Consider the following 25,834-nt stretch of genomic DNA (forward strand, 5'->3'; position numbering starts at 1 on the left):
GACAACAGATTGTGTAAGGTTTTGTTGCGCCTTGTCAAGAGCCAGAAACTGCCACCCGTATGTTGCTCTCATTTTTTTCTATTGCACAAAAACCTTAGTTTTCAGAACTACACATACTCTCTAGTCTCTCTCACTAAATAGGGGGGGGGGGGAAATCAGTGAAGTCTTATTTAATAAAGGCCTAAAACCACAGAAACATAATTGCCTAACATAGTTTTTAATATGCATGAAAGATACATAGTAATGAGGTCATTTACTAGCCAGCATCATGGTCAGTAATAAATACAAGGTCCTGCATTTGAAAGGGGCTGGGGTGGTGACAAAATGTAGGTCTATCTGAGTCCTGCAGCACAACAAGCCTGTGGTTTTCAAATGCAAGTTCCTGTGTTGAGAGAGGTCCAGTGGACACATTTTTTCAGCCAAAAATAAATTTATAAAGCACAGCTTGCATAATTCTCTAGGGATTTGTTAAAGAAGGAGGATCAAAAGCAATGATAGGATCATGTTCTACTACAAGGATGTATGTAAAATAACCCAAAAAACTGAAATAGCAATGGGTGACAGAAAAATACAGATTCAGGTCATGAGAAAAGAACAAAAAATGCCCCATACACACCGTACCTAAGAAGATGGCACATGTAATGTGTTAAAATTACATTGTTTTCAAAACCTCTTGAAGAACAGAATATACATCGTAACTTTTTAAGTCATCCTATCAAACTTTCAGTGCTCTGATTGAGCTCCCCAATAGCTGAGGAGACACCAAGCTTTTACAGATACCTTTACCAGAGTATCTAAGCAATTGGCTCACAGTTGTACACAATTTTGTGACAGTGTGTGTATACGCACAAGCCAGCGGGCTGAGAACCAGTGAATAGAATCATGTACACAGGGAAAATCTGAAGCACTGAAAGCTCCTCATATTTCAGGCTAGGGGTTCAGTAAAATAAAGCTAAGTATAGCTGCAGCTGCAGGATGAGAGTGGGAGTTGACAAAGCAAAGAGGATAATGGCCATCTTTGAAATCTGATTAAGGAGGTCGCTTCCACCATGGAGAGTTCAGGCTGGCAGTGCATATGGATTCAGGAAGTCTTAAGTACCAGTCCCCGCTAAAAACTGAACAATACAGGGATTTCAGCGTCCATTCACCTGCCACAGTCAAGTATTTTTACTTCCTTTTAGAGGGAAGGGGAAGAGGAAGAACAAATTTCAACAGGGATACAGACACAGAAGTAAAAGCTTCTACAAAACACATGCAGAAGAGGAATCTGAACCGCTCCCACATGTCAAGTAATGTTTTAATCACTCTCAATATCATTAACACCTTCGCTGATCTCATCTGCACTTTCACAGGACTGCCTGTTTTGAGCATTACATCAGACTGCATACGAAGCACCATAAAAATTCAGGTTGTTTTGAGTAAGGAAAACACTGTAAGCATCTCTAAAGCACTTACAGGGTAGATGAAGTAGTATTTGAAGTCTGAAGAGCAGCTGACATTAAAATACAAAATGCAAGATCTTTATAAGGGTTTAAGCCCTTCTTAAATACTTCCACTGTTATTTCCTGTGCAACAGACAAATATTTAGAGTAGATTCAACAATATTAGACTACTGTTTCTATTACTAGTACAACTCAAGTAGTAGATTTTGAGATTCTAGTCTGTGAAAGCTGCAGCTTAACTTGAGAATGCACTTGGCCCAGAAGTTGTCGCTACACTCAGTAGCTATGTATCCAAGTCCTTCGAAACACAAACCAGCAGAATTTACAAGATGTTCTACATTTCCATTTCTTACTGCTGTCTCTGTAAGTAGTTTGCAGATGGAACTGTTGTAGATCATACTACCAGAAATAATGCTTCTTCATTAAAGATGAACAGAGTAAGACGCTATATCCTACATGTTTTTATCACAACTTTATATTAAAAAACATATGAACGGTATAATACACGCATCAAACCAAACCACATTTATTTCATCAGTCACAAGTGCAAATATAGCAACAAGTCAGTTCAGCAAATTACAACATACAGAGAAGAATGTAATGTAAATGCTAAGTACACTGACAGACCAACTTCAAAAGAGCAGCAAAAAACTGTTTCTTCAAATAAAAACTTCTATTCTTTTCACCTATAATCTAAAATAACATAATAAATCTAGATCAGGAATGTCTCTGCTAACTCATGTTTATCCAGGTATTCTGTTACTAACGGTTCATATTATCCAGTGTGCAAATGGCCTGTCCAAGCTTCCTATTAACAGATGTTTTGGTTTTAAGCAGCTCTTACCCAATATTTAAATAATACAGTGCTGATACCAGTTAATATGTTCTGCTATTTGATATTACAAATTTAAGAATATATATTTAAAAAAACTAAGTCCAATTTCAGTGTACATATAACTCTGCCTGTGGGCAACATTAAAGAGAAAATTGAAATTCCCCCCCCCCCCCAAAAAAAAAAAAAGAAAAAAAGGATAGACACAAGTCATCTCAGTTTTTTTGCATCATCTTTAAATCTGTAGTTAAAATATATGCAGTACTTACATATAAAATAGAAAGCATTCCCATTAGGAAGATACTGCAGTGTAATTAGCCGTTTTTCCCTACCACTTAGTAGCCAAGGAACAAGATTTATGCTTAACACCCAATCACTATTTTGCTTTACAGAAAAGCAAAAGTTGACTACCAGTATTAGCATCAGAATTTTTACACTGGAAATTTAGTTAGCCTTCTTCTTCGTTATGAGTTGTTGCTTCTTCTCTTTTTCTTTATAGGCAATGAATTGAGAGTCTGTACCAAAGATTCTGTCCCACCACGTGAAGGTTGAAGCGTAATTGCCGATAAAGTTCATGTGATGGAAATCATGAAAACGGGCCCCAGCATAGAAAGGCACCAAATGAAGAGGGTTCAGTGGAACATCATAGCCACTACAAGGGAGGAGGCGGGGGAAAGAAAAAAAAAAGCAACTATAGTAATTATTTTTCTCAGATATAAATGACAAAACAAACAGAGACAATAACTTGTTGTTTTTATAAAATAAAAATATTTTTTTTGGTATTACAAGGCCCCGAGGTAATCACTGTAACACTGGCTTAACAGGAAAACAGGATCCCTCCTATCCCAGCCAAATGCTTCTGTAAACTACCCCACAATGGCTTTGCCACTTGCTGAACTTTTCAGCTCAGTTTATTAGGCAACACAAGAAAATTTAAGCAAGTCACCTAAAAAATCACAGTGGCTGACTTCCTGCTGGCTGAGCAGCTTTACCTGACTCCAGAATGACATTAGGAAGGAGGAACAAGAAATAACACTATCTTTTAGTGACAAGCTGTGAACATCAGGTCAGCTGCTCATCAAACAGCATCTCAAATCAACTACAATTGTAGTATTTCTACTCTTAATTTTCAGCTTACTGCAAGTTCTTCAAATGTTTAAAATTCAAAATATATAATTAATGTTAAAACCAGAAGAGTTTGCTTTAGAAGGATTTCAACTCTTTTGCTTAGTAGTACTGGAAAGCATCTTACCACCACCTAGTGGGGACAGTGCAAGGTAATTTGTTATAAACACCTCATGTGGACAACAAACTAAAAGGAGATTAATATTCTGCATCAATTACTTTATGACATGTCACAACATATACTTCTCAGTTGACAACCAATATGTAACTAAACCAGCAATGATGTGTACAATGAGTTGATTAGTAGTAGCTCATGTTCCACTAAAACACTTGACACTGAGCTTACAGCAAGACACTATATGCTTCATAATATATTTACAGATGCAAGGTCAACTGTAATACTAGCATTTCAAAAAATGAACTCTGACTTTCCCTTTCCTCTTGAAAGAAAGCTCATTCATTTGCAGATGAACCCAACTAAGCCTACTGAGATTTGTGTTAGCATTTCAGAGCCAAATTTGAAAGAAGACAGTTATACTACAGCGACAAGAAGTCTTGCCCTTTGTATCTACCATAAATAAATAAATAAAAGCTATTTATTTATTTATTTAAAAGACAGACAGTGGTTGTATAGCCTAAAGTTTCTCTTGTCCAGGAAAACTGGCTGACAAAGTATTAAATGGAATATCGTATTTTGTAATTGATTTTTGGTGTTCTAATATGCATAAGGTCACTTGTACACCAAATATCAAGCGCCAGATACCCTAATGAGGCACCTAGCTTCTGAAACCCTCCTCGAGATGCTCTAGCTACAGTCTACACTCTTTTAATCACCAACATTTGCTATTAACACTCCCCCAAAACAGAAGACAGTGTAACTGTTCAGATTGTGTCACTCTTTGTAAAATGCATAAAAGCATTTCAGTGCAAAATAAACAGTAAAGTTCAGTGAAAGAGACAGGTGAGTTTAAGACAGACTTAGGGAGAAGAGAAAAAGCAATTATTAAAAAGCAATAAAGATTTCACCTGTGTACGTCAATGGTTTCCATCAAGCGACATATCACCCATGCCCACAGAAGAATCACATGGTTACAGAAAACAACAATTCCAATAAAAAAGCCAGTTCCAAGGATAAGTGTTTCCAGAGGATGTGCATATTCTGCTTGCATTCCAAATGGAGACTAGAAAGAGATAATAGACAGGAAAACTGTCACCATTTTTGATTTTCTATACCCCCAAATCGGAATCACCATTTTGTGGTACTCTCCCCTTCCCATTACCGCACAAGACTACAATAGGACAAACGGAATGATGTTGTGGGTAAAGGGAATGGTCTGACTGAGCAAGGGCCTTAACACAGGTGTTCAGCTCCTCGTTGGGAAAACAGAAAACAGTATTCCAAGGTCATAAGGATTATCATTCCATTAGTGATTCCAAACACTTCACTACTAGTTGAAAAGTTGAAAACTTTCCTTTAGGCTTACCATTACCCAAGGCCAAAGCATTATTTCAGGAATATCAGAAGTGTTTGGGAAGCTCCTATCAGCTTTGCTATACATCCAGTCTTGGAAGCAGAAGAAAGAAGGAAGCCAAAATATTCTCAGAGTCAGGATTCACTTAGAAATTTATTTTAAAAATAATTTAAAATCCCCCCTCATCTTTGACAATTTTTAAGATAAATTCTTACTGTTCAAATATTATTATGAGATTGAAATAAAACATTTTCTTTTCTTTATATATGTATATATATTTTTTAATATATACACACACCACCCCCAGTCATTCCTACATTTGGTTTACAAAAAAACAAATTCCATAGAGAGTTTTCAAAAGTAGACCACCATAGAAAGATAATAATTTAAAAAAATTTAACCTAATGCTCAAGGTTATAAGTTTGATTATCAGGTAAAAAAAAAAAAGTCCACTTCAGCTTAAGGGCGATTTTAGTATCATCACCTTTTACTATCAGGGAAAGTTTTTAGTGCAACAGCCATTAGCCTACAGATCGCTTCCATGTGAACTGCTAACTACTCAAGAATAATGGCCAGAAGCTGCTCCTGCTAGAGACCTGAGAGGTTGCCAAGAGCAAGAGGAAAACAGCGGCTGCTGCTGCAGAAGTACGTACATATGCATGCATCAATCAATACAAAACTTCTCTATTATTGCAGCCTGTATAAACCACCCCGACCCAGTAGCTTGCAGTTTACTTTAGGCATAGTACAAGTTATACACTGAAACACAGCAGTAGACACAGTAGCACTGACTTCTGTGATCCAGAGACAGTGCCATCTAAACACAGCTACACCAACTATAAGGTGTAAGCACTGCTGGACCCTACCTGGCTCAGAGCAGTGCTACCTCCAGCCAAGCATGGCTCATTACCTTGTGCTCAATGGCAGCTCCAACACTGCTAAATGCAGAACCATCCAAAATATCTCTGTACTGCACTGTGCTCTCGATGCAGTATTCACACAACTGGCTATACTGCTTCCAGAAGCTTATATCCAAAGCTATAATCCTTCCCTGAATCATGTATCTTGCACGTATCATGCACACACCCAGGCCGTGCAGAAGCCACCTGTCTGGATCGTGGTCTGGGCGTTAGTACGCTCTGGGTAACAACCTAGGTGGTGGAGAACTGACGAACCATCAAAACCAGAAACCCACTGTTTCCCCCTCCCCTAGCAATCAAGCATGTAATACACTCTTAAAAGCTTGCTTTCACCTAGCTCAACAGGTATGATTAAACTTCAAAAGAGCCGAGTGCCACCTTTCATTCCATTAAATGAAACAGAATTACAGGAGGTGTTTTCAGAAACAAAATGGATTACTGTTTTTGACAAAGAGCTCAAGAAAAGACATCTATCCCACTGTCAGAGGGATGTAAAATCCTTAAGCCTTTCAAATAAGACCTTTAAATAAGTTGTATGAAACCGCATATACTAAGAACTACTAAAAAAAAAGAATCAGGGAATACATACAACAAACTCATGGTGAACCTTATGGATATACTTGTATATTCTCTTGTGATGCAGCAATCTATGCAGGAAATAGTGCCAGGCATCCTCAATCACTGCACATCCAAAACACTGGGCAACCAGAATATACCTTTAAAAATGAGAAGAGCTATTAGTTATAGAATAAACTAGCAGATGCACAATCTTGAAAGATAAAATAGCTATACACTAGTAAGGGTGGGAAATGTTTATGTGTATTACTGACTGAATAACAGTGCATTGACACTACCCTTTTAATATACTAAAAATATTAATTGCCAAGCACGTTAGTCCTTGTATCTATCAGCTCATCTGTTGATGTGCTGAAGTGAATTAGCAAGCAGTTCAGCAACTGTCATTTCAATATTACAGTCTATAAAGAACATCCATAGACTGTATAAGATGTAGATATAAAAACATAGAGCTGCATCAGCTACTAAACCAGATAGAAAATAAATTTCCAAGAAACACAAGCTTCTACTGCAAAGAACAGCTATCAGAAGAAAAAAAAAATGAAAAGGTATTTATAACTAATTCAGTTTTGTTTAAAAGTCTGTCAGTTTAGTGCAAAAAAGGAGAATGTGAAGCAGGCGGTACATTCTCTCCCTTAAGGAACACACTGCTGCTATGATATAAAACTAGGTGGAGCAACGAAACACTTGGGAGGAATCAAAAAATGTTGTATTAAAAAAACCCAGGAAGTCCAATATTTAACCCATACCATCATGAATCTTGCTTTGCTTCCATAAACTCCCTCCTAATCTCCTCTTCTTCCGAGTATCAGAACAATTTGGGGCCATTTTAAAAAAAAAAAATCTAGAAAGCTCTAATTAGCTCTTCTAGCAGTTAAGCATCAACAGAAGCAAGATTAACAAACGCCGTTTTCATTGCCAAAAAATTATTGTGTGCTAGAGTTGACGACACTATTTGTCAAATATTCTGCCTCCAACTGTATGTAACTCAGCATCAACATACAAGAAAAATTTACCTACCATCTAGGCATCTCTTCCCACTCATATGGGATGTTAAAATACTCTGTAAAATAATAGGTGCCACAAATCAGAGGAAGCTGAATGAAAAAGTGATTGAAGAGGAGTGTTTTGAAACACTTCCACTGTTTTTCCCATGTTTCTGGTTTATCCTAAGAAGAAGCAAAAAGAATCAGTTGTGTTACATACTTCTATTGCACATAACTGAAGTGCTGCAAAAATTACTTTGGAAGCAGTTTCATTTCTCCTTGGAAAACAGATAGCAGATCCTCCCATAATACAAATTAACTCAGGCAATACAAATCACATGGGATTGGATTCAGTTTTATCAAAACCTCTTGTTTTTCTAAGCTAGCTTTCTGTGAAATTTAAAGTAAGTCTCTCTTAACAGAGGCTATCTTTGCCAGTCGTCTCAAACTATTCTTGTTATTTCAGTGTTTGTAATTAGCAGAAACACTTCATATTCAACAGTTTAACACAAATCGAAGTTTGTATTTCCACAGCTAAAATAATAGAATGTATTTCCATAGCTAAAATAATACAAAGGGAAGCTGAAGATATAAGCTTGTGAATAAATAAATTGTCTTGAAAACATCCAGGTTTTGCTGGGAGACATTTTACCCATTACTTCAATAATTTCAGAAGCTGGTATTATTTATTTGTAATTCATATTACAAGGAACTAGGCAAAACCAATCATTTTTAGATACTGGATGTGCCTTTGCTACCAATTAGGATTGTGCAGTCCATCCTAGGCTTTCTCCATTGTTAAAATACTTCAAAATCTTTTCAAGAGGGCGTGCATAGATAGACTTTGAAAGAAACGCTATTAAATAAGCACACCATGTAATTCTCTCATAATACTAAGACACACCCCTACCACCAGATGCTGTGATTCTACTATACCTTCCCCTGCTAATACATAAACTTACATGGAGAAAATTTAACTTTGCTAACATAAGAGATTGACATACCCTTTTCTCTCTATACCACCATAGTGGAAAGGATACCCTCCCTCAGAAATAACTCCTTTCCTTCCCCAAAATCCACTTCTCTTTCTCTCCTCACACACATTGTAATTTTGCTCTGTCACTTCCAGGATGACCACAGTGATAGAAGAAACAGGGTCATATAAATTGCAAACTAGGATACTGCTGTTACACATTCTACTTCCCATATTCCAAGACAAATCAGGAAGCACATAGTTCACAACTTTGTCTTACCTGCTGAATTTTGTACTTCTGCATGTACGGTATGAACTGAAAGACAAATCCAGGTACACAGAGCAAGAAGTATGAAACTTCATGAACTATAAGTGATCCCCAAGTCGCAATCTGGAACTTTGTGTAGTTATCCAGCATATAATTCCAGGCATTTTTAAATGGTTGCTGTAAGGGATTGTCAGGCAAGAAAGAGTCTATATATTCCACCGCCAGATAAGCAGAGTTCAAGATATTAATGCTGTCGTTCATTGCCATTGTTCAAACACAAAGCATCACAATTACAGTTCTTCTACAGTTGTCTATAAGTAACCTGAAAATTTTGAGAAAAATTGAATAAACAGCAGTTAATCTTCAGAAAAAAAAAAAAAACTATCTTAGTTGTTACCTAGTTTTAAAGTAAAAACAGGGAAGGGTAGGGTAAGACAGATTCTCTTTCTACAGAATACTGCAAAAGAACAAAGCTTAAGATTGGTTCAAGAGGCAAACCAATTTGAGAGGCAGTCAGCTCTCAAGTTTTGAGATTAGGTCAAGGGAGCAAAAGAATAAAGAAATATTAATTATTACCCAATTTTATTTCAAGTCTTTTGCAGGATAATTGTGTTTTCTACTAAAAGAGCACAGAAAGGTTCAAACCAGATTTAGAAATTAAATTAACCGTGATCTCCTGATTATCCAGCCTCATTCTTCTCATAGCTGTGAGACAGAACCCATGCAAACTATGTCAACACAGCAGACTGCCCTTAGACCACAGCCGGCTTGAGGCAATCCACCTTTTCATAAGTAAGGGAGTTTTCATCACAGCTCCCAAAAGCATAGAGGCAGCATTCCCACAGGTGCCCAGAACTTCTGCTGTTTCCACAGAGTAGGCTGCTTGTTGGTTTGGGTTGGAAGGGACCTTTAAAGGTCATCTAGTCCAACCCCCCTGCCATAGGCAGGGACATGTCTCACTAGATCAGATTGCTCAAAGCCCCATCCAACCTGGCCTCAAACACTTCCAGTGATGGGGCATCCACAACTTCTCTGGGCAACCTGTTCCAGTGTCTCACCACCCTCATTGTAGAAAATGTCATCCTTATGTCCAATCTAAACCTATCCTTTTTTAGTTTAAAACCGTTGCCCCTTATCTTGTTGCTACAGGCCTTGGCAAAAAGTCTTTCTCCATCTTTCTTATAAGCCCCCTTTATATAGCAAAAGGCCACAGTAAGGTGTCCCTGGAGCCTTCTCTTCTCCAGGCTAAACCACCCCAACTCTCTCAGGCTCTCTCCATAGGCGATGTGCCCTCTGATCACTTTTGTGGCCCTCCTCTGGACCCCCTCTAACAGGTCTGTCATCCACTCTAAAACGTGTGCACAATTCACAGGCCAGAGGACGCTGGTTAGTCCCCAGCTGACATACTCAGACGAGGTCCAACATTAATCACAGAATCGTATAGGTTAGAAAAGACCTTTAAGATCATCAAGTCCAACCGTAAACCTAACACTACCAAGACCACCACTACACCATGTCCCTAAGCACCTCATCCAAATGTCTTTTAAATACCTCCAGGGATGGCGACTCAACCACTTCCCTGGGCAGCCTGTTCCAATGCTTGATAACCCTTTCAGGGAAGTAAAATTTCCTAATATCCAGTCTAAATGCACCAAGCTTGGTACCCAACAACATTAGTTACCATTTTATCTTTCTTAGCAACAGCATCAAGATGCTACCATTTCTTATTAGCTGGTAAGCGAATACATTGTAGCAGATACCATTTTATTAACGGTAAATACATCACAGCAGATACCAAAGAAGCTTACAACCCGAGCTCCTGAACCGATGGGCACGCAAGGCTACTCACCCTCCTGGAAAAGCAGCCGGCTAGCCGAGGGACCAGAGGGCAGGCTGCGCCTGGGTCAGGCTGGTCCGTCCCGTCCAGCCCCTGCGAGGACCCTGCGAGGAAGCGGAGAGACCCTGGCACACGCCGCCGGCTGGCAGCGGCCACACGCCGCCCACGCGCGGGACGGTGACGGCCACAGAGGGGATGCCCGGGGGAGACGCCCGGCCGGCGGCACCGGCGCACAGCCGGCCCGGTGGGGGTGCCACCGGGAGGAGCCGCGCAGCCGGCCGGCCGCACCCCGGCAACGGCACGGGCACCCCCGGGCCAGGCCGCGACCGCCCGCCCGCCTTCCCCCGCCCGCGACCTCCCCCTCACCTGGGCGACAGCGGCGGCCCCTCACGGCGCGGCGGAAGCAGCAGCACGGGCGGCAGCGCTCGTCGCAGCAATAACAACCGCCGCGGCCGCCGGCTCTTCAAGTGCGCCCGCCCATTGGCCGCACAGCAACGCCCGCCGCGGCGCCCATTGGCCGGCTGGCGGCAGCGGCGGCGTCAGGCGTGAGGCGGGCCGGGACGGAGCTGCGGCTCCCGCGGACCGATTGGCTGAAGGGGTGGAGTGAGGATAGTGAGACCTCGGCGCGCGGCCAATGAGGCGGGAGGGAGGTCGGGTGACGTCAAAGACGTGATGAGGAGGAGACCGGTGCCTCAGGTGGGCAGAGGCGGGCGGGCGGGCGGGCGGGCGGGCGGGGGTGGCCAGAGGCGGGCGGGCGGGCGGGCGGGCGGGGGGGTGGGGCGGCGGCGGCGGGCGCGGCCTTTTCCGCGCCCCGGCACCGTTGCGCGGCGCCGCTCCCCGGGGACCCCGTCCCGGCACCCGCCGCCTGTCTCCAGACGGCCGGCCCGGGCGTGACCGGCTGCGGAAGGTGCCGAGAAATACAATCGCCGGAGGAGGAGGGGAGTCAGAGCGCGGCCGACGGGGCGGCGGCGGCCGCTAAGAGCGAAACGATCGTTCCCGAGAGGAGCCCCCGCTGCCTGTCACTTCCATCCGCGTCTTGTACAAGAGCAGGACGGCACGGTGGGGCCACGGTCTGACTCATTCTTTTCTGTTTCGTGGGGAGGAGCGGCACTCGCGTTAGTGCACACAGCCTCGGCCTTTACAGCGCTGCCGCGGGGGACGGGTGGTGGCCATGTGCCTACACACCGGCGTCCTTGCTTAAGTAAGATCGAAATACAAGCGTATGTCAGGGTAGTAATGGACCAGAACTCCATTCATGGAGTTTGGTATCATGCAGGTAAAATCCTACAGATAATACAAGTGTACAATTCAAATAAAATGTGTCTAGTGAACTACCCAAACCCGCACTGCATTGTTACAATATCAACAGTAAAATGCAGTCATCCAGTTAATTTCAGCATCTGCCAAAAAAATTGTTATTCTCAACCGTCATAGTAATTTCACAGCTCAAATAGTTTCACTGGAACTTAGAGGTGGCCGCTACCTTGCCTAACTGAAAACCAAAACTTTGAGAAACAAACCTGCAGCAAACCAGTGATACTTACGTGACCAGTTCCCTAAACCTTAATAACTCTCTTCAATTTGCTTGAACACCAGCTTCCCCCCCCACCCCCAAAAAATCACTGATGTCAAGATTATTTGGTTTGAGACTTGTATGGAGAAACACAAGTTTTAAGCGACTGGTTGGCATTAGGAAACAATATACAAACTTTTATTTGAAGAAAATGTCTCAAATATGACAATAACTTTGGTCATGTTAAAAGGAGGCCATCCAAGAACGAATAAAAATGAGCTGCTTTATAAGCATGGCCACATACAGTATATTCAGATATTAGCTAATAGAAGCTAAGGTTACACGCATAAATAGGCCTTAGTACCATGCAAGTTCAACGCAATTTCATACATTCATGATAAATTTTCAGTTATTTTCATGCCAAATCACCTTTTGGATAAAAAGGTAAGAAAGAAGTAACATCTAAATGTGACCAAAATTGAACAGAAAAAAAAATCATAAGTACAGACAACATTTTTATTAAAAAGATCTTGAAATTACACCTGTTCAAGAAAGGTTATACCAACTCTGATCTCTCCTTCAGTGGGAATTAGTAGTGTTAAGCATTATTACATATCAAAAAATACAACTCTGTTTTACAACATAGTACTGGCATGTTCAAAGTACTGTGCCAAATTATAAATAGGAAAATCAGGTTTTGAAGTATTTCAATAGAAAGCAACTTATGCTCACACAAACATACGCACATATTATAGTTATGTAACAAAAGTTTTATAAAAGGAAACATTTACCCCATGCCAGCTTGAATTACTGAGGTGGGATTCAATACCTACTATGAAGACTGACAGTTCATTTCTTTAAATATATTTATTAGTCTCTGGAAAAAATAAGACAAAAATTTACTTTCACCAGAATACACACCATTCTTCACTGACAATCCGTTTCTCAGTCATGACTGACATAAGTCGGTCCTTATGAAAGTGGCTTTTTTTTCTTTGAAGACCTTGCAATAAAAAAGAAATTGTCCACTAGACTTCAAAAATTCAATCAGCTTCTGCTCAACTGCAGAATAATCCTACACATTGCTTCTACCTAGAGTAATCTTCATCATCTGTCATCTGTAATTGTAGACAGTCACATCTTCCACTGTGACTCAAGGTGCAGCTACAAGTAGAGAAGTGCTTAGATACTCAGTCACTTCAAATATACTTGTTGAAGACTGCTTCTAGTGCATAATCAAGTTGAAAATCCCTTTACTGATCATAATGGTTTGTCAATAACTGTAACACCTAGAGTGAGGAAAAAAAAGGCATAAATCTTTAGGTAGTATTAAAAAAAAAAAAAGAAAATCAAGTTTTAATATAATACCTTGCAACTAGTATAACATCAAAAAACTGTGCACCAGCATCAGTGTTCATATTTTCCCTAATTTCTCTCTGGCAAAGTTGTCTGAATCAGTGTAAAGTTCTGAAAGTTTCTGTGACTTGAAAGAATTTGCCATTACTCAAGTTTAATTTTGTTATCAGTGAAATACATCCTTAGCATTCACTTAAATAACTCATTTGAGAAACTGCAATTATTGAAGGAAAAGAGTCCTGAAACAGCTCTTGTTTTCTAAATATCAAATCCCAAAGAACTTCAGAATTGGACCCCCGTAGATTGAGACACAAATCTCTTGTTAAAAAGAGGACTGGTCATACCAGAATCATCTTTCTGACTCACCACTTACGGGCTAAATCCCTCCTGAGTACAGCTGAATATCATATTTTTCCTTGTAGGGAATAATTGTTTGAAGTCATCATTCAAAACATACCATCATATTCTTCATACCCATTCTAGTATCTTAGGTTTTACCTTAGACAGGACTTTGGATGCTTTGTCAAATTTCTTATCCTAGCTGTTATACTGTAAAAAGTCTGTTAAAAAATATCTATACACATTACCTGCATAGCTTCTTCCTGTACTCATACAAGATGACACAACTGTCCATTTATCAGTTGTTGGATTATAATATTCCACTGTTGATAAATTACAGGAACCATCATCTCCTCCAACTACATACAAGAGACCATTTACAGCACAAACACCTAAAAAAAGACAGGAAACCAATATGAAAATTAGCAATTGGCTTGTTCACCCATAAAAGCAGGGTTTCTATTCTGCGACATCATGAAAGCAGCAGAAATCCAGGAACATGCCATTTACACCAAATGATATTACCACTATTTTAAAGTAATTGTTGTGTATACCTGCATTCCTTCTGCACATGTTCATGTCTGCAACCTGCTTCCACGTACTGGCGACAGGATCAAACACTTCAACACTTTTTCTTACCAAAGGACCATCATGACCACCTACCGCATACAATAAATTGTTTAACACACCAACACCTGTGAACATATGAAAATACTCAAAATTAACCAGAGAATGCTTTGACTGATACAAAGGAGAAACAACAATATTATGTCCACTAACATAAATCCTTCATCCAGTCAACGTTAGGAACTATTTCAGAAAACATTTGGGTCAGGATGCATTAAAGCAAAAAGATAGTAAACTACAGCAAGACACTGATAAAATGTCTTGCATGCCCATCTACCATATTGCAACATAAAAAGACCAGAGCTGTTCTGCAACAGAAGATTTAGAAAATCTTGGATGAAAAATGATGTGCAGGAAAATGAGGATTCTTGAAATTTAGGACTAATTAGAAGTGACAGTAAATGAGACAGTGTGCTCAGCCAGCATAACAGAAATCTGACAAGATGATAAAGTGTAAGTGACTTTTTAGAAAGTAAAAATTGTGCAGTACGGAGGATAAAAGCTGAATGGATAGACATTATACAATAGGGATGTTTCCACTGAAGTGTTGGAATACCTTGTAAACATATGTATGAAACAAAAGTAAGCAGAGTGAGCACCTTCCTCCTCATGGATTTGGAGGAGAACACCAAGGTTCCTTGAACCAAGCTTCAGTTATCAAAATATCCAAAAGGATATTAAAGGGTCTCCTTTACAACAAAAGTTTATCAATCTGTAAGCTTGAGATGAAGGAATAAATAAAGCTAGTCTATGTCTACTTGCTACTTGGGCTGCACATATTGAAAAGATGGTAATAGGGGAAGCAGAAAGGAAGGCCTGTCTGTTTATTCCTCACTTTATAATGTCCTATTAGAACCCAAACATAATAGGTTTCAGAAATGTAGGGGGGGTTTTTTTGCATTAAAACTTGTGAGTGATGGACCATAAAGACAACTGAAAAAACACTCCTATGAAAGTACATTGGGAAATCTAATATATGTCGCATTTAAGATTATGAAACTCAAAGCTCAGATACAGATTTGCAAATATAGTTCTTAAAGGGTTCCATGGAAAGGGCACAGCTTAAAATCTTTATTAAAGGGAAACTGCAAATATGATGCAAAAGATCAGTTAAGTCCTTCAGGAAAAAAAAAGCTGGGTTAAAAAAAGAACCCTGAGACTTTAATAGCCAGCTGAAATATCTTTGAAAACATATGCTAATATTGTATGCAAGAGCCATTCCTATACAGGGAGAGAAATGACTCCTGCTGAAATAACTAAATTTTCTTATTAAAAAGACATATTTTAATAATTACAGGAAGAGGGGAAGGAAACATGGAAGAGTAAGTGGTACTGCAAATCTGAAAAATAGCTTCTTAATAGGACACTGCTTTATAAATCATGCTATCTAATGCTTTATTAGTGATAATCACTACTAACATGTCCCAATATCCTTCCCAGTTAATTTAATTCCTCTTTTATTGCTATTATTTCTAGCTATCATGTCACATTACAATGTGACAGTTTTTCTTTCTCCCACTCTGATCACTTTATTAGGCAGGATAATACAACATTCATCTTTTGTAGCATTAAACATTACAGAGCTAGAAGGAGGGCTAAGATTTTTAGTTTAAATACGTGATGTAATATAAATCCCCCCCACCTGTATAGTTACCAACGTTCCTATTCAGTGTGTGGAGTTCTTCCTCTGCCACATTGCCATTTTTTCTTTGATAGCTCCTTATTTTTAATAATGTCCTCCGTCCTCTTTGGTGCTTCATTTTCCCTTAATCCCACACCCAGTTTCCAAGTCCTACCTTATTTCTCGCTCCTTCCGTCTGTATCCTCTTGTTGCCGTCTTCTGAGTTCTCCTTTCTTTGTTTTTTTTTCTTTCCTGCCCATTTTTCAGGACCCTGTCTTATATCTCTCATCCCTCCCAAATGGCCTATATCTGGGTCTGAAGTTCCTCATCCCAATATGTTGCTGGAAACAGATCTGTCCCCGTATTCATCAACTGAGAAGCAGTTGGTACTAAAGAAGAGTAACTGAGGGTTAACCTCTGAAGCTGAAGCAGTAGGAACAAAAGAGATGGGCTTAAGTTCCTTGAGATGACCAGAGATCCAAAGGTTTAATACAGGAACAAAATTCTCTTTAGTTAGCACCCATAACACCACCAGGACTGATCGCCAGTTGAAACAGTTCTGGTGTTTTTGGATATTTGGCCACTACAGCCAAGCTCAATCAAAAGTCATGATTTTCACATTACTGCCCACTCCTCCCCCACACACAAATATAATTTTCCATGTATTTAACAGAGTGGCACAGAAGAATGTTGATTATTTTACTCAATTATATGAATCTGAAATAACTGACTACATTTACTTTCCCTCTCCATTTTTTTTAATCAGAGGACAAGGTAAAAGACAGCAGACAGTTGAGTAAACAAACACGGTCCTGAACTCGGGGACAAGGGGAGGCAGGAGAGGGGCAGAAAGATCCCAGTAGTTAGTGTATCTAAGGCACTAAATTTCAGAGTCGTAGAAGTAATTCAACATTAAAAAAAAAAAACAAACCCTGAAAATATCTAGCATATAAATAGGCTACAAGAACAACGATAGTTTGCAAAAACAGAATATTTAAAAAAAAACAACACTGAGATAAAATGGGTGTGCAGGCAGATTGCAAAATGAAGCTTTGTTACAACCCACCAACACTATTTGTCTTTATAACGATACTTGTAATTTGCCCATTTTATATAAATACTTTCCTCAAAACTTGCCAATATTAGACAAGAGTATTTAACGGTACCCTTACTGCAACTCTGGCCAGTTTTTAATCCAGAATTTACTTCCAAGATGCAGAGACTGAGTAACTAGAAGTTCCACAAGACAACTGTTTTCTTGAGATACAGTGTACCGTGTTTCCTTCATTAACGTCATAGTTTTAGTTTAGAAACACAATCAAAACATTACTTTTAGCAATAAGAGACATATCAACTTGCTGATTTCATAATGGTATCATGGAAGTATCACAAACTAAATATCTTAATTTTAGTAATGATTTTAATACTTTAATATAGTTCTTTTGAAATAATTTGGACTTAATTTAAGCATCCTTATACAGATTAAAAACTGTTCAGAGTTAATAAAGAATAATGGAAGGCAAGATGAAAAGTTGGGATAACTATTAATCATCTACTGAGCATGCTAGAAGTCCATCCAATTTTATTTGTAACAACATCTCTTCCAATTATGAAGCACATTAATGCAATCACCAGTAGATATTTGAAGGGTGTTGCTAAAATGCACCAGTGAGTACTTGCCAAAAAAGTGACTTAAACAACTAAAAAAATAAATGTAGAAAGATAGTATCATGCAATTTGACTTGAAAAAGTCCATGGGAACGCATCTAGAGAAATAAAACAACTTCTGCGAGTTGAAAAAACCTGAAATACCAAAAGACAAATAGAGGACAGTGAACAGTAAATGAGATTTGAGTCCACAATATAAATAGATAATGAAAATGCTAAAGTCAATTTGGAGCTGTGGAAGCATAATTTCATTAAACAAAAGCAGAATACCACAGGCACTTTTGATGTCTTTAAAGAGAAATATACATACTCAGAATCGCAAGGAGGAAAAAAAAATTCCACAAAAAAAATAAGGTATTTTTAAGATTATAAAGAAATTAATGGCTATACCTTGGCTAAACGATAAGGAAGGATAACATGTAGTAGCCTATACATATCCAAAGGATGTAAACACCAGGTGATGAGAAGAATTACTAAAGATGAAACAAAGGGTACATAAGTGGAAGTAATAGGATGAAACCATTAATACAAACTTAAGAATGAACAAGGACAAAATTTCCTGCAGTGAATCAGAATGCAGAACAAGTCCTCCAAAGAGGTGTAAATCTAGTCACAGTTCACATGTAAACTCAACCTGAAAACACTATTAGAAAAATCAGCCCTACACTGGCAAACGGTCATCTCGGAAGAAATGACATTTTTTCATCCTGGCCATCTAGATTTTGATGCTTCAGTATTTAGGTGATATTAAATTGATTGTCACAATCCATGCATATTAGTCTGTATGTTAAAAACCTCAGAAGTTATGGGAAGAGGAGGAATATGAAAAGTATGAAAAAGCAAGGAAAGATATTTACTATTAACAGACTGAATCTTACTCTGTAGGACAGTTTTGTATTAGTAACCTGCAACATATCAGCCATCTAAGACTAACACATTCCATTAGACTCAGACTTTAGCTTACCTTTTATATTTTTAGATACATTTTAAAACCACAAATTTGTTTCAGTTTTACAAGGATAGTTAATTCTTGTCCACTAACCTGCTCCACTCCGTCTGGTGCTCATTTCTGCAACATAGGTCCACTCATTTGTATTAGCATCATAGCATTCTACTGAACTAAGGCACTGACGTGACGCCCCATCGTAGCCACCAACAGCATACAGTTTACCTAGAAGGGTAACCAACAGAAACCTGCAAGTTTCTAATGCACACAGACTATATGGGTACACAGGCTGAGGGGGAGTCATCGTTCTCTGAATCAGCTACTAATCAGTACCTGTCATCAGTCAGTTACTGAGTTTCTGTTTTGTAAATAGTTTAAGATAGTACACTGTAGTTCTTGTCATTTTTAGGATGTAAAAGGCAGGCAGTATCTAACAAGAACAACGTGAGTCAAAAGATTTTAAATTGCCTAGCTGACATACAAAGGTGCTTTAACCCTCTTTTTAATTAAGAACTGTTCAAAAGCAAGCTAATTCAAGTACGTCCAACATTGGAAGCTTGCAAATAGGCTTCCTAGAAATATTCAGATGAAAGTTACTTGTACAGTCTGTGTTTTCAGATCAGAAACAGCAATGATTCCTATGCAGTTAAAACACACACCTAAAACTGTTTTAAGACCCAAGAGCCAGCCCAGATCTGCATTGTGCAAGCGACATCCGGGCTATTCACCACCAAGCTGACTCAAAAGTCAGCAGTTTTCCTGGCACTGTCCTTGAGATCATCCCCAACGTGCACGCAGCAAAGTCAGCGACAGATAACAGAGTTGACAATACTGCAGTGCTACATCACTAAAGACCAATTTATAAGGTCATCCCTTCAGTAATCAGGCTCTTTAGCTTTGCTGACATGCATAACCTACAGCATGCATGCTTAGCGAGCTTTTCCTCAGTTGGCCTCGGGCACAGTTGAAGCTCTGAAAAAAAATTTAAAACAACTATGCTAAAAGCTGGTCAGAACCAAGTAGAATGATTATGTGTCGTTCATACCATTTGAATTACAAGGTTGAGCAAAAACATAAATCTGAAGTATGTTTTCAGAAGTGAGAAAAGGTAGTAGAGTAAATGATTGCATTTCCCTCCCTCTTCCTTTTAATATCATTTGTCAACTTACCTCCAACAACACCTACGCCAACACTACTTCTTCTTGTGTTCATTGGAGCTACATGAAACCACTCGTTAGTCTTTAAGTTGTAAACTTCGACTGATGATAAACCTATGAAGACAATATAACATTTATTTTCTCTGTAAATCTAGGTGCAACATACTGTCTGCCTTCCGGAAAATTCTTCATATCTGAAAATTCAAATTATTTCATTTTAAGGACTGTTAATTACTTTGCAAAAGGCACAACTGATGTCCTTTAGATAGCCAATTACTGTCAACCCATTCTTGGTGTCTGAAAATGGGCAAATTAATAAAAGCGTTTGTGGAACTCTGAAAAAATTCTTCCCTGGATTTTTTCTTTTGTTTTAATTAAGTCACAATGCTCTCTCCTACATATGCTTCTGTAATAGTTATTAAGGAAAAAGATCTTCTCTGCACAAATGGTTTAATGCATCTGTGAAGAGAATGCACAGTGTATGTCCAAAGCCTTCCCGCAGGTCAGAGAAAGCTGTATGTAATCCTATTTACACTACATGAAAATGCTGAGGTATATTTCATATGCAAACGGGACAAAAGAGACCAGGTAATTTTCCTGCTCTCATCTTCCATGAGTTAAGGACTCTGACTACAGAAGGAATACTGAAGGGGAACTTGTCAATGATTCACTAGTCATTAAGCCTAAACTCTTAGATGGGAGCAAACAGTCCACTATTCAGGTAGAAGGATGTGACCACTAAAGCACATTCCACACCACAAGATGCCAGGCTACCCCTCATGCTTGGTTTCGTCACAGCTACCAGGAAAGAGACATTCAAATTTGATACAATTATGTCAAGAGCAGTCAAAGCTAATCAGCAGTGTATAAAGGCAAATATACCTGTACTCCCATCAAATCCTCCCACGGCATAAAGAAGGCCATTTAATACAGCTGCTCCCAGTGTGCTTCTCCTGTCTTGCATATTAGCAACACTTGTCCACTGGTCCTTCACCGGATCGTAGGAATCTACTGTGCGAACTCTCAAAGAACCATTGAAACCACCAACAGCATAAACCATGCCTCCCATGTACACCATTCCTAGAGCAGGGGAACAGGGAGGAAAGATGAGCGGTTTAGTCTCTTTGTCAATTCATTTTATTCTGTAGCATCCTAAGTATGCAGCTACTTGACACAAATTTACAGAACTCACTACACTATCAGGATTTGACAGTGTCCTAGAGCCACACTTCATACAGATTAAGCACTAGAAGTTCTGACACTTTTTGTTACTAATGGCTCACACTTCTGAATATCATGCTTGCTGATATCTCAGCTGCTTTAAGATCACATTTTCACATTTTTAGTATCGGTTGGTCACTTCTTCACATTCTTCATCTCATTTAATAATAATAGGGTGTTTTAATAGTAAAATTACTCATTATTATAATGCATTAATATATAAATTCATTTCTCCTCTGTATCTATAGGAGGTAATAAAGCAGTTTATTCTAGAGATTACAAACCAAAGCACAAATTAAGATCAAGTTATCAAACTTTTATTGTCCCAGATTAGCAAGTAATTCAAATTTTAAGGATGATCACTGAAGTCAAGGCTTAGCCCTTCTCAGATAAATACCTTAAGCACTGTTCCAAAGAACATACGATGCTTTATACAGATGCGTAAATTCTGAAGCATTACCAACCACAACAAAAAATTAGGCATCACTTACCCGCTCTACATCTTCTGGAAGGCAATTCAGCCACCTGATGCCAGCGTTCTTCTTTAAAATCATAGCATTCAACACTGCGAATTGCCTTTGGTGCCTGCCCTCCAACTACCATCATCAACTAAAAGGGAGATAATAACATTTGTTAGCTATTTGCATATATGAGAGCACCTGAAAGATCAAAAAAGTGTTAAAAAATAAAGCAAGCCTCTGTACAAGAAATAATTAAAGGATGGTTCTCCTGAATAAGAAATGTGAGTCTTGCAAGCAAGGCAAAATTAATTTTTTTAAAAAAACACATGCAATTTGTAATTATTGTGTCCAGAGGAAATATCTGAGGTAGAAAAGCAGGAAGCAATTAAAAACTAGGTAGAGCTCCCATGAACGAGGCAGATCCTGCTGTGTCTTCACATCCTACTCTGACCTCAGGTATGAGAATTTAATGTCTATGATGTTCACTGGAACTGTGACCATCCATCACAGAACAGCCTTATCTGGTTTCTTTGAGAGAAGTGCTAAATCTGCTGAATGGAATCTCCTATTCCATTATTGCAGTTGCCATAATAGTACTACGAGAAAACTTCTTTACTTCATTGGGAAGAAGATAGTATCTACTGTTTGTTTTCTCCTAAAATGAACGAAAGGCAATATTTAGCTAAAAATTGAATAAAATGTCTCAACTCAGAAGCTTCAGTCTTTGTTTTGTTTTGATTGGTTTTAAGAAAACAGGCTTACTTCCCCATAATTGGATATTTCTCAAATGCTGAAGCACTTATTAAAAAATATTTATTGGGAGGGGAGGTGTGGTGGTGGTGTGTGTAGGTGGGAGACAAACATCTGTATCATAAGTAGTATGGAGCGTAAAGCTAATCACTTGTTATATTTTTGTGATAAATAATTCTGGTACAAAAATTTTTACTGGAATACCCCAAGTGATGGTCATGCTCTCATGAAATCTTATAGAATGGAGTTTGAAGAAATAAGTACATCCGAAAAATAAGGGTCTTACTTTTGGAAGGCTAGCGGGTGTTCTCAATTTTGTTCGAGTGCTTTTCATCAATGCTCGTTGCTCAGTTGGCAGCAAGTGATACTTCATAGCTTCAATGAGGTAATCTTTACAAGCGCTGCTGTTCTTAACCAATATTTCCTCTTCAACTCTCTGTTTATTAACAGAAGTTTAACAAGGTCTGAGCATGTTAAGGAAGTAAAATGCAAATCACTATCTGAAGTGTAATAAAGCCTGTGTTATATCACACAAATGCAGATAAATTTGATTTTTTAGATTGTCATTTAACCACAGTTATGACACAAATTTATGTGAGGGCAATATGCAGTCACTAAAAAGAAAAAAATCAGGAGATGTTGATTCTCAATTAGTAAGTGGAAGAAACAGTGTTAAGCAAGGTAAATCACTTTTCTTACAATCAGGCACATTTCTTGACTTTTCAAATACAGAGAGTACAGAACACTTTAAAGGGGGAGTGGTGGAGACTAATTTAACAAGCTAGTAAGCCACCCCACAAAAAACACAACAGCAAAACACCAAAAAAACCCCACCCCAAACCAACCCCCCCAAAAAACCCACAGGAAGTGGAGGAAATTCATATCACAAAGCCACAATTTCTAAAATAAACACCTACCAACCTACTACTACACCTACTAACCAATGTTAATAGTGAACTCATATTTTCAATCTTAAATATTTGCCCTGACACCAAACTATTCAAAATGAGCTTATAAAATTTGAAAAAAATGTATTCTATCTGAACCAGGTAAAGGAATGTTTCCGTTGTCATTAATTCCTAATCAACTTAAACAATAGATACAATTCTGAAGTTGAAAATTCACTTACAAAAACAAATCTTGTGTCAAAGATCATATTACAAATGAAAGCTAACCTGATCTCAGTGAATTAAATCGTTCAAATTACTAGTGTGGTATGACAAGTAGTCAGCCAAACAGATAAACTACTTACATATGTCATCCTCTATGTGGCAATCTTCATTTGACTCTGTGCGTGTACGTGCACGTGCATATGTGGTGGTAGCTGTCTGTTTATTTTTACTATCAGTAACACGCTATGTTACACTGTTGTTTAAATTTAAAATTATCCATCTGGCATTAAAAAAAATAAACAGAAATGTTCACGTGCAGAAGAATTAGTATTCCTTTTTGCTTACCTGAACTAAATATTCCCGGGAAAGCAAAGGCAGCCGAACATGCTCCATCAGGCGTGCCATTAGCTCCTGCCTTACATCTTTGTCATGGTTTACCCACGCTATCACTGCTTCAAATACCTTCCAGGAAACAAACAAATGCAAGTCCCTTGACTTACAAGTTCATAAGTATGCAAATATCAGTGTGCCTCCAAAAATAGTTTTTGGTAATACTAAAATTCCTAATGTAAGAAAAGACGACAGCAGTTACAGCTCCCATTATTTCCGTATTTATCCACTATGAAATTCTGAAGATGCATTAGCCAGTCTCTTTTTATATCACTCCTCTACTGGTGTTTCAAGGATAGCTGTGCTACATTGACAAAATGCACACAGTAATTTCATTGATACTGAAAATCCAATAAAACTAGGTAAACAAACAACACAGCAGCAGTGATATTACAGTCCTCATGCTTTTCTTCCTTTCTTGGAAAATCAACCTGCCACATCATCATTCAAATGACTTATCATCACTGAGTCTTACTAGGAAAAGCGGTCCCAAGCCTAGTTTCTCCTCTACTGCACAGCAGCTTATCATACACTCGAGCATTAAAACCTTAATTATACTCCACAGAAGCAGCATCACATGTATCAAAATCGGAGTGATAAAACTGGACCTTCAGGGTATTATGGGAATAGCAACATGACTTTGCTAGTTGCAGTTTAAGCAGATAGTTCTTAGATTCAAAGTTTCAAAAAGGTTTTAATACGAAACACTACCTAGCCATACAAATCAGTATTCAAACATGCTTTTGAATACAGTTTAGCCTAATTTGAACAGAGGTGTTAGTACAACTATATACTCCTTGGAAAAAAGAAAACCAACATATTTTAAATTGATCAAAACTGGATTAAAAAATGAATACATCTACAACCTGAAAACCATTAGAGGTTCAAAGAGATGCACTGGGCTCACTGAAGATCACAGCATTTCAAAAATGGCTTTAAGAGAATGAGATCTAGCTAAAGGTGAGCCGACACAAATTTAAACTCAAGTTTGGTTATAGCAAGCTACCTAGCCATCTCCTTTGCAACCCACATTTGTTCAGTTAGGCTAAACAGCCCACATACACATACAGAGTTTTAATATCTTTGTGGGACTGCTGATGTTAAAGTTAGTAGATGGCATATACTTGATCTTAAAACTACTATTTTTGAGTTATTTATCCCTTGGTAAACCAAACTCCAGTGTATGTGACTCACAGCATGTGTTCTGTTTGTTCTGCTTGAAGATGAGAAGCAATTTCCATTTAATTTAGTTTCCATTTTTTCAAAGAACAAAGGGTTATGTGACTTCATACAGTTTTAGGATTTTTTAAGAGTTAAGATTAATTTTCAACATCAGACTGACAACACTTTTGGGAAAAATCCTTTAAACATGAGCACAATACATGCCTAATTTCACTGAGGAAACAAAGAACACATCCAAACAAGTGTACAAGAGCAGTAAGAGCAAGCTCGCTCTCCCATCCAAAAGGATAAAAAGAATACTGGGATACAGATGGTCTTACCTTCTCTTCTGAAGCAATTGTGAGTTTGTCACTGGATATAAGACTGCACACCTGCTCTACACCAAGATTGAGGTATTCTTCACTAAGTACGACATCAGAAAAGTGCTGTTCTGTTTGGAGGAAAAGTAGTACTCTAACATATAGTGCGAAGTGTAACCCACAACAAGCATTAAAGCAGCAGAGGAAAATGATTCAATATGCGTGCTATTTTGTCATATCTAGAAGCAATACCTTAACTTAAAACAGTTTATATAGGTTAAAGCTTGGTCTCACAAACAGCTTTTATATTTAAAGATTCTTTAAAATAATTGAAATATTAAAACACATTATGCTAAAAGTAGCTATCATAGCAATATAACATTTTCAGCATCGCTTCATCTCAGTACTTGTCCTTGACAATTACTTAAATGTCATTTTGCTAACCTTGTACACACAAATACAGCAAAAAAGATTCCAGAAAAAGAATACGCCTTCTATGTTGTTGACAAACATGTTTTAAACCTGCAGTTCAACATCAACAACGGCTGATTCATTAGAACTAACCAGCAGTTTTGCAGTCTAATGTAGGTCAAGTCAAACAACAGGTCTGGATACTGTTGCACCTCTCAGAGGTTCTCCAAGGTCATAAAAATATTACATATCACAATCTCTACAACATGTAGAAGATGGTAGTTTTTCTTCTTTTTTTTTTTTAATGCCTCAACTTAAAGTAAACAAAACTGACAAAAATCAGTGTTTTA

General features: G+C 38.5%; 2 protein-coding genes across 5 annotated transcripts in view; both read right to left on the minus strand.

Moving 5' to 3' along the window:
* Positions 1-1,952: 1,952 nt before the first annotated feature.
* Positions 1,953-10,955, minus strand: MSMO1 (methylsterol monooxygenase 1). The gene is made up of 7 exons (XM_072861467.1): positions 10,798-10,955; positions 10,444-10,535; positions 8,607-8,916; positions 7,388-7,536; positions 6,381-6,507; positions 4,426-4,580; positions 1,953-2,926 (listed from the first exon to the last, which is right to left on the minus strand). The coding sequence occupies exons 3-7, from the start codon at positions 8,859-8,861 to the stop codon at positions 2,719-2,721; spliced, it is 894 nt and encodes a 297-aa protein (XP_072717568.1). The 5' UTR covers positions 8,862-8,916; positions 10,444-10,535; positions 10,798-10,955; the 3' UTR covers positions 1,953-2,718.
* A 1,165-nt stretch (positions 10,956-12,120) lies between these two features.
* KLHL2 (kelch like family member 2) overlaps positions 12,121-25,834 on the minus strand; it is a 60,400-nt gene continuing 46,686 nt past the window's right edge. For 2 of the 4 annotated variants that reach the window (XM_072861930.1, XM_072861933.1), the window contains 10 exons: positions 25,095-25,204; positions 23,548-23,664; positions 22,377-22,526; positions 21,371-21,488; positions 20,541-20,738; positions 19,671-19,772; positions 18,598-18,726; positions 14,194-14,334; positions 13,888-14,031; positions 12,121-13,233 (listed from right to left, as the gene is read on the minus strand). In XM_072861930.1, coding sequence (XP_072718031.1) covers positions 13,205-13,233; positions 13,888-14,031; positions 14,194-14,334; positions 18,598-18,726; positions 19,671-19,772; positions 20,541-20,738; positions 21,371-21,488; positions 22,377-22,526; positions 23,548-23,664; positions 25,095-25,204 — 1,238 coding nt within the window. In that variant the 3' untranslated portion in view covers positions 12,121-13,204. The other 2 variants (XM_072861931.1, XM_072861932.1) reach the window with 2 other exon arrangements.

The sequence above is a fragment of the Ciconia boyciana genome, chromosome 5 (genome assembly GCF_034638445.1).
Source record: "Ciconia boyciana chromosome 5, ASM3463844v1, whole genome shotgun sequence".
NCBI classification, from domain to species: domain Eukaryota; kingdom Metazoa; phylum Chordata; class Aves; order Ciconiiformes; family Ciconiidae; genus Ciconia; species Ciconia boyciana.